Source organism: Quercus lobata, chromosome 8 (genome assembly GCF_001633185.2).
Source record: "Quercus lobata isolate SW786 chromosome 8, ValleyOak3.0 Primary Assembly, whole genome shotgun sequence".
NCBI classification, from domain to species: Eukaryota; Viridiplantae; Streptophyta; class Magnoliopsida; order Fagales; family Fagaceae; genus Quercus; species Quercus lobata.
In genome coordinates, this window is record NC_044911.1 from 45,933,336 (window position 1) to 45,941,790 (window position 8,455).

At 37.5% G+C, this 8,455-nt stretch overlaps 1 protein-coding gene across 1 annotated transcript in view; it reads left to right on the forward strand.

Annotated features, from left to right (window-relative positions):
- Nucleotides 1–1,731: 1,731 nt before the first annotated feature.
- The window catches only part of LOC115956957, a 13,765-nt gene continuing 7,041 nt past the window's right edge, over nt 1,732–8,455 (forward strand). The window contains exons 1-3 of the mRNA XM_031075218.1: nt 1,732–1,935; nt 5,410–7,539; nt 7,640–7,759. Of these exons, the coding sequence (XP_030931078.1) occupies nt 1,867–1,935; nt 5,410–7,539; nt 7,640–7,759 (2,319 nt within the window). The 5' untranslated portion in view covers nt 1,732–1,866. The remainder of the gene's footprint in view (nt 1,936–5,409; nt 7,540–7,639; nt 7,760–8,455) is intronic.

Here is an 8,455-nt window from a genome sequence, read left to right on the forward strand (position 1 = left end):
GTTTTCCACATCCAGGTAGTTGGTTTTCCCATAGGCTTGAGTCCGAGGACTATGCAATGCCTTGGTTCTGTCCAAAACCTAGTTTTCCACATCCAGGTTGTTGGTTTTCCCACAGGCTTGAGTCCGAGGACTATGCAATGCCTTGGTTCTGTCCAAAACCTAGTTTTCTCTTTGTATGGGGCCTTGGCTTGCCTTTAGCTCTAGGGGAGCTAGCTCTTCAGCCAAGCCCCTTGAGTTTATCTATACGGTTAACGTTACCAAGCGCCTAGTTTGTTCCGTACGAGGAGTTTTAGCTTTTAGGGGAGTTAGCTCTTCAGCTAAGCCCCTCGTCAAGAAACGTAGCCCCTAGTGAGATTTTATACTTGAACTCTATAACCAACGGTTAGAAATAACAGAGGAAGTGTTTCAACCTACCACCTGCGCCAACACGCAAGCCTTCCCCACAGACGGCGCCAATTGTAGGGTCACGATTCGTGGCGGACCGTAACAGTGTCGGGTTCGCATGTAAAACGGCCCTAACAATATCATTTGTAGAGCGTGGGTTTGAAAGGCTAGGCCTTGATCGATAGGCGGTGGGTTTTTCAGGGGGTTCATACAAGGTTAAATGATCGTCACCCCTAGAGTACTTCTCATGGAGGTGGGCTGGGAGGCTCTCGTTTCTTGGCCATTTTTTCCCCAGCCCCCCTTTTTTGGCGCACCTTCCTTTTTATTATATAGTCCGGCCTGGTTGATCCTGACCCTCCACTTGTAGGTCAGGCGGGAGCTTATCTCTGTGTCCGTCCCGTCAGCCATCCCATCTAACTTTCTATTAGTTGCATGGATCAAGGTTCACACTGTCCAAACGTCTTTTCTTTTCAACCATCTCTGGGTATTGGCAGGTGCATTTACTGAAGAAAAGACGCGTTTTCTTTAGTCCAACTTTCACACCCTGCTTCCCTATGGGCCCCATTTCGTTCACATCCCCTGGAGGGGGGCTGTTTGGGGGTTGCCTACACCGCAGTGTGGGTCCTTCTATTACAGCTCCGGAATACCGAGGACAGGGTAAGTCCTCAGCCATTCCCTTCGCCACGTCGGCCATTGACCATTCGTCCTCGGCAGGATACCCCTTTCGGCACGGGTTCTGGGCCCAGGTAGAGTTTGGGCTGGGTTGCAGACCTCTCGGGCCACAGACACCAAAATTAGTTTTTGATGTAGGTAAAATTGAACTCATCCAGATCTCTTATACAATCAATCAGAGAGTTTTTACTAGTTAAACTAACTGTAACCCCAAATAAACAGAATTTTTTGTAAAAAAAAAAAGAAATAAAAAAAAACATAGAAATAAACACAACATACATGACATATAAAATAAAAAAAAAAAAACCACATATCAATCTCACAAACTAAGCCACAATTATCTATATGAAAAATTATGAGTGGCAAAATAAAAAATAATAAATTCATATAAAAGCGACCAATAATAAAATAATTGTGACAAATAATTGTGGCAAAAATTATGCAATAAATCATTCAGATACAGTCAACCCGAGTAGGCAGGAAGGGCATAAACAACTATAAAAGGATATACTGAGATACGCAAACAAGGACTGTTACACGTGTCACCGCCTAACCTCAATTTCACAGAAATTCCATGAACTAGTCGGTAACCTGAGACCACCGAATAACAAATTTGTCCACGTTTCAAAACCCCACCCACCTTTCTCTTTAGGTTTTTTCACTTTCTCTTAAACCCTTCCACTTTTTTTAATTTTTATTTTTTATTTTTTTCCATTCCCTCTCTACAAAGCTTTTACCTCCATAGCCAACTACTCTCTCAAATAAACAAGCTCGCTTGCTTCTAGAGAGAGAAAGAGAGAGGTTTTAAAGATGGGAGCTCTTGCTCCGGTGTCTACATGGAACCCTGAAGATGACCTTTTGCTTAAGAACGCTGTTGAGGTAAAAGTTTATATAACCCACCATTCACGTTCTTTTATTTTTCAAGCTTTTATAAAGATTGGCTTTTTGCGTTGTGCTCCTAGTTGTGGAATGAACTATGTACTTGTGTTTGAATTTCTTTTTTGTTCTTGGATAACAGTTGAAGTTTCTGTCTCTTTTTTATTTACATGATTTTTCTGGTTCTCTTTTATTTAATTTTTTTTGGAGTTATTAGGTAGAGTGTAGCAGTCTAATTTTTTTTTTTTTTTTGATGAGTTGGTAATTTTTTTTTATATAATAGGCATTGTGTGTATTATGGGATTTGAAATATTGGGTTTATTGTGTTGAAGCATGAATTGAATTGTTTGAAACTGAGGAATTTTGGGCTTGCTTGTATACCACATTGGATACTTTTAACACTTGCCATTGGAAGATTTCAGACACTTTTGGTTTAAAAACTAAGAATTCGTATTGTCAGGGTGCATATTTAGAAATTAATCAGTATTATATTTGAAGTGTCAATATTGAATGTCTCCATCAATTTAAGTTTCCATGTGTGATGATTATGTTTTTGAAGCCTGAGAAATATATTGAGTATTATGTTTAACCAAACCATAAACCTTAGACATTTGCTGATGATCTGCGAAAATGGACCCAGCTGTTACCTTTGGAAGTTCCTGTAGTCATAGGGTGTTGAAAATATCAAATCCCTGAAATCTAGTTCTTTGAGATGGTGTCATGTGCTTGTGAATCATCCATGTTAAAATTTTGTGTATATATTTGCTTGAGATTCACAAGCATATTTGATACAAGAGGCTGTCCAATTTTTTAGTATCTCTGGGACCCTCTGTTGGCATTTTAATGAGTAAAATTATCTAATGTTAACTGCCTGTCACAAAATGCTCTAGATATTTGCATCACACATCACATGGCATAGGTTTGTTTTTGGGCTTCACTAAAAGATTTGACAACTTGAAAATCTTTATTGTACTGTGTTTAAAATGGAAAATTTGTGATGTGGTTCATTAAGACCTCTAAATATGTTTAGTGTGTGAGCCTGGAGGAATATTCGTAAAGCATCTCGATTCTTCAAATTTATACGGTTGTTGATCAAGGAGAAAAGGAAAAGATGAGAGTGGATGAAATAATTTTATTGGTTCTGGATTAATTGGCAGACAGTCATGAAAGCACGTGCTTATGCTAATAGATGGTGCTGCTCTCTTTGTAATTGAATCATTGCTTAGTTACTCTGGTATTGATGAATGAAGCTGATATTTCTGTTTTATTAATTGAGACATGGAATTCTTCATTTCAAAACAGTGGAGGATCAATAGTGCTTTTCAACTAAGCAATTAGTTGTGTTGCAATTTTTTTTTTTAATCAGGTTCCCAAATGTCTGATACAATCTCCGTGGAGGGGAGCACAATGTTTTGCACTTTCAAATGTGGTAATACAAGCTTTTTATAGGATCTCCCTGGAAATAAAAGGTGGGGGGGGAGATAAATATCCAAGTTGTAATATGATGTCGAGTATTTCTGCTTTTCATGTGGGTGATCTGTATTCGATCCTAAGCAATTGTGTCATGTTTTTCTATTTACCAATCAAAAAAATTTTAGTTTTGGGATGAGGAAAGAGGGAGGGGGCTGGGACATGGGTAGGCTATTAGAAAAGTAAAATTGAAACTAAAATCTGTTTAAACTAACTTTTCCAAGTCAAACCTGTCCTTGGTCTTTGTTTGGGTTTCAAGCAAGATAGATTTTACGGGTGTCTGTGCAATAAGTTTCCAATTAAACCCCTTTTGTTCATTGGATTCTATTTCATCTATAATTATAGTGCAGTTAATGTCCATAAAAAAGCAAGCAATTAGCTTCCACCTTACGAACCTGTCACTGAGAAACACAGCACTTATATAATGAATATCCTCCTAGACTTCTATGTCTCTCATGGTCTCACTTCCGTCTTCTTCAAAGTTGATGGAAACAGTCTAGTATTTGTACGATCCCATCAAATTGATGGGGTTTCAGCTTTAGCTTGGGATGGCTTAAGGCTTTTATAGATACCATAGAATTTCAACATATGGCATTTGTTCCATGACAATTGCTCTTTATCATCAAGCCAAGATACCAATTGGTTTTTGGTGTAGGCAGGCCAAATCTCAAATCTCTTATTCGACACAAGTGAAGTGACTCTACCAGCTAAGCTAATTGGGATGCCTGGGCTTGTTTGGAGAGTACAGATTGCATCACGCTTATGACTTACTACTTACATGCCAACCAAAATAGCCTGTTGGGACGGATTGAAATTATCAACCGTATACTATCTAGGATTGTCTTCATTTAGTTTCTTATAAAATATTAAGAAAGTGTGAATGACAAGGAAATCACTTGTGAAATGCTCATTGAGCAAATAGTTTTCCTTTTGTTTTATTACTAAATATTGTTATCATCATCATTAGAAAAGAACCATGTAGAGAGTGATCATGGATGTGCTTAGGGGAAATGTAAAAAACTAGGTTGTATATATATATATATATATATATGTGGTGCTCGTTAACAACTTTTTTGAAATTTTTGTCTTTTTTACAGCCTTTTCTCATTTTTTCAGCTTTATATGTACCGCTTGGTGTCTTTTTTTACTTTTTTCTGACATTTTTTTTTTTGGGGTCTTTTTTGCACCTTAACAAGCACTGGTTAGTGCTTGTTAACATTTCCCTATATATATATATATATATATATTGATAGGTAAGAAAAAGTTTTTATTAAAGAAGGTCTACTTTATGTAAGAAAAACATAAAGCAGCCAAAAAATACAACAAATAAAAAAAGAAAAAGAAAAGAAAAGAAACAAAAGCTATGCACAAGAAAGAAGATAATCTACAAACATCAGGAGTGATTAAGTAGATGTGAGTCCCCAAACCCAAGACCAATCAAACAAAGTGCCAACAAAGTAGGCTAGAAGCTGATCCTTCAATTTATCCACCTTCAAAAGTATGAATATTGTGTTCCTTCCTAGTACACCACATCAAGTATATTCATACATATGTTCGTAAATAATACATATGTACATACACATGCATAAAACGAACATGAAATTGTTGACTACAATGTTGTAGTTCAAATGGCAGTTGATGCCTGCCGGGAAGTTTATGCATGAGCATCCCATTATTTGGAATTATTGCACCTAATAGGAAAAAGCAGATAGCTTAACTAGCAACGATTCAAATGTTATCTTTCATGTGGCATTGCCATTGCAGGTTTTGATTGCTTACTACCTTTTAATCTGTATCTACTGTGATATGGTAAAAATGGTCACATAAAGATGGGTGTTAGCAAATGCCCCAGTTGTTTATTAATCGGAGCATTCCAATATTTGTACACATTAGTAAATCTTTTTCTAAGGGGGATTGCAGCTGTGAACCTGTGTATTGACTAAAGCATATAGATTTTTGGCATAGTATGATTATTTATTTATTTATTTTTTTTCCTCCTGTTTGTAGGCTGGTGCTTCTTTGGAATCACTTGCTAAAGGTGCAGTGCAATTTTCTCGAAGATTTACTGTTCGAGAACTGCAAGATCGGTGGCATTCTCTCCTTTATGATCCAGTTATTTCTGCAGAAGCTTCCCCTCACATGATTGCGATTGAGCGTTCTGGTTCAACTCTTCCATCAAAATTGAATAGATTTGGCAACTCAAAAGAAAACAAATCGGTTTGTGGGAAGAGAAAGGCTGACAGTGTCCGTAGTTATTACTATGCTCTGCTCAAAAGATTATGCAATGATCCACTTAATTCCATGGATCTAAGTTTTTTTGTTGCACCTGGTGATTGCAATTACATTGCAAATGGAAATGAGCCTTTACCTGGAGATTGCATGCCTGGTGATACCATGCCAAATCATTGCGGACTTGAAGGGTCGAATATGGATATTATGCATCATGTTTTTCCACAAAATCTGATGGATGGTGGCGCTGCTACTGCTGATACTGCTGCTAATGGCCATGACTTTCATCCAGGACTCCAGCTACCAGGTGAAGAAGATTTTTATATTGAGCAAGATAACATACACAACGAAATTCCTCATCCTTTTGAAGAAAATCTACCTTTTACTGTGAATGGCTCTGTGTTTGAGGAATACGTTCAACCAAAACAATTGCTGGCACACAGCATGTTGGAAGCTGATGATTTAGGTTTGGAACCCTCATCTACATTTGATCAAATTAATAATGATCCAGGACATATCTGCTCGGAATTTGAAGGTAATCAGGTGTTCAGTTCACCTATGTCAGAGTGTGGTGCATCATTTCACAACTTGGAATTTTCATCTCCACTTCATGAAATGTCTATATGGGGACCAGTTGAGGGCCTTGCAGCATCATCTATGCCTGATGTTGGCCTTGGAGAAAAAGATCTGCACACTGGAGATAGGTTTGAACTTCTTGATGATGATTTTGGTAAGAATGCAACAACATCAGGGTATGATGTTCACTCAGATTTCAAGTTGGGAAGTGAAATGCCTTGTGATGGTTTGAGAAGTCCAACTGCTAGTGCAGAAGGATATTTGGCAGAACTGTCTAATTCTCTCTTGAATTTTACAAATGAGGAAGAACTCTTGGCCATGGGTGATGGAAAAGAAGCTATTGATAAATCTTACTATGATGGCCTTAGTTCACTTTTGTCGAATTCCCAGAATGATGTATGTCAAAATCACATACCCAGTATAACTGAACCAGAGACATCAGTAGCTCTAGATACAGATATCAAGAAACCACCTATTGCATGTTCTGGAGAGTTAGAGGAGAACAGGGGGCCTCACTACGATGATGGCTGTATAGCTCATGTTTCAGGGACCCAAATGCTATCATCTTTATCACATTCAAATCCTCAGTTTCCTGATCTGTGTGACAAAGAAGTTATTTGCTGTACATTGAACACTGAGGATCCAGATATTCCATGCAATGATGATTTTATCCCACCAAAACAATTTTCCCCATCGTCTGTTTCCTTTGTATCACAAAATAAATTTCAAGAAGCTAATAATCCAAATTCTTCAACTATTAATGATATCTTAGTTAATCAAAGAGCTCGAGAAAGAGGCGTTCTGATGAAGAGAGAAGGAAAAAACCTTGGAGAGTGTCATGTGTCTTCTAAGAACATAGGCCCACATGTGTTGCCTGAACCCAGTGTGAACCATCCAATTGGTGGCTCTGGGGTTAAGTTTGAGTTACCGAATAGTGATTCCCCACTTGTGGCGTCTAAGGGTGTAGGTATTGCTTATGGTGGTACAGATCAACTTAATTCAGCTAGTCTGAGCACTGATGCTTTGAAGGAAGAAACTAAAGGAGTTTCACCAGTAAAACATCTCAGTCATAACCAAATGGATTCATTTATAAAGAAGCCAGCTCTTGTTTGTGATAGCTTTAAAGGCTGTACCCAGACAAATGCTAGTGGCATTAAACTGGAACTAGATGTACCAGCTATGATTCAAGATTATCAATCAACACATGCAGAAGTAGCATCTGTAGATATTGTTATGTCAGAACCTGTAGTAAAACCTACGACATCAGATCAGGAAGAGGCACCTGTTGAGAGTGATGATGATGTACCTCATTATTCAGATATTGAGGCAATGGTAAATGCTAATTACTAGCCTTAGAGTTCATTGGTGGATATTTTGTTTCTCATATTTAACTAGATTGTTACAGTTTTCATTGATCTTTTTCCCCTTGCAGATACTTGATATGGACTTGGATCCGGAGGACCAGGATCTATTTTCTAATGAGGAAGGTATTTTTCAGTCTAGCAAGAATTTATATAATGATTCATTACTTGTCTGCCTATTCACTGGGATGGTTTGCACTTGTAGTTTGGCAATCCTCTTGCCACCGGTATACCTTTACATTGTGTTTCTTCTTCTTACATTGTGTTTCTTCTTTTTTTAAAGAAATTTAATGGCTGGGAATTTTATTGTAATCTACCTTTTACTTAGATGTATACTACGCTTGCTTCCCAAGTTGATTGATGTTATGGGGAATTCACGTATATATAACATAGATAATGTGGATTCCTGTTCATGAATTGGGTTATTTCAGAATTTGATTTTTAATTAATTTTCCATAGACAGACAATGTGTGCTCTGTATTTCAGTATACATTCACATTTTTTTGGTTTACTTATGAATTGCTATTTTGAGATCTGTCTTCAATGTCATCAAAATATGCTGACTACATGATTACAACTTCTATGTTTACAGTACTTCTCTCTCATTGTATGTGTAAATTTGCCTGTCTAGGAGGTATTCTTGTTTTCTTTAATAATATATTTGATTTTTCATCTGCAAGACTATATCTTTGAGATCAAACTTTGTTTACTGGAGCTATGCATTACATCTGTAATGCAATGCTCCCTCCCTCCCTCTCTCTCACCCCCCCCCCTCTCTTCCCCACCCTCCCCCAATCCCAAAAAATAAACTTTTTATTTTATTTTAATGCTGAGAGAATTGACATCTTTATTTTTTGTGCTTATATCATACGTAGGCATGATATGAT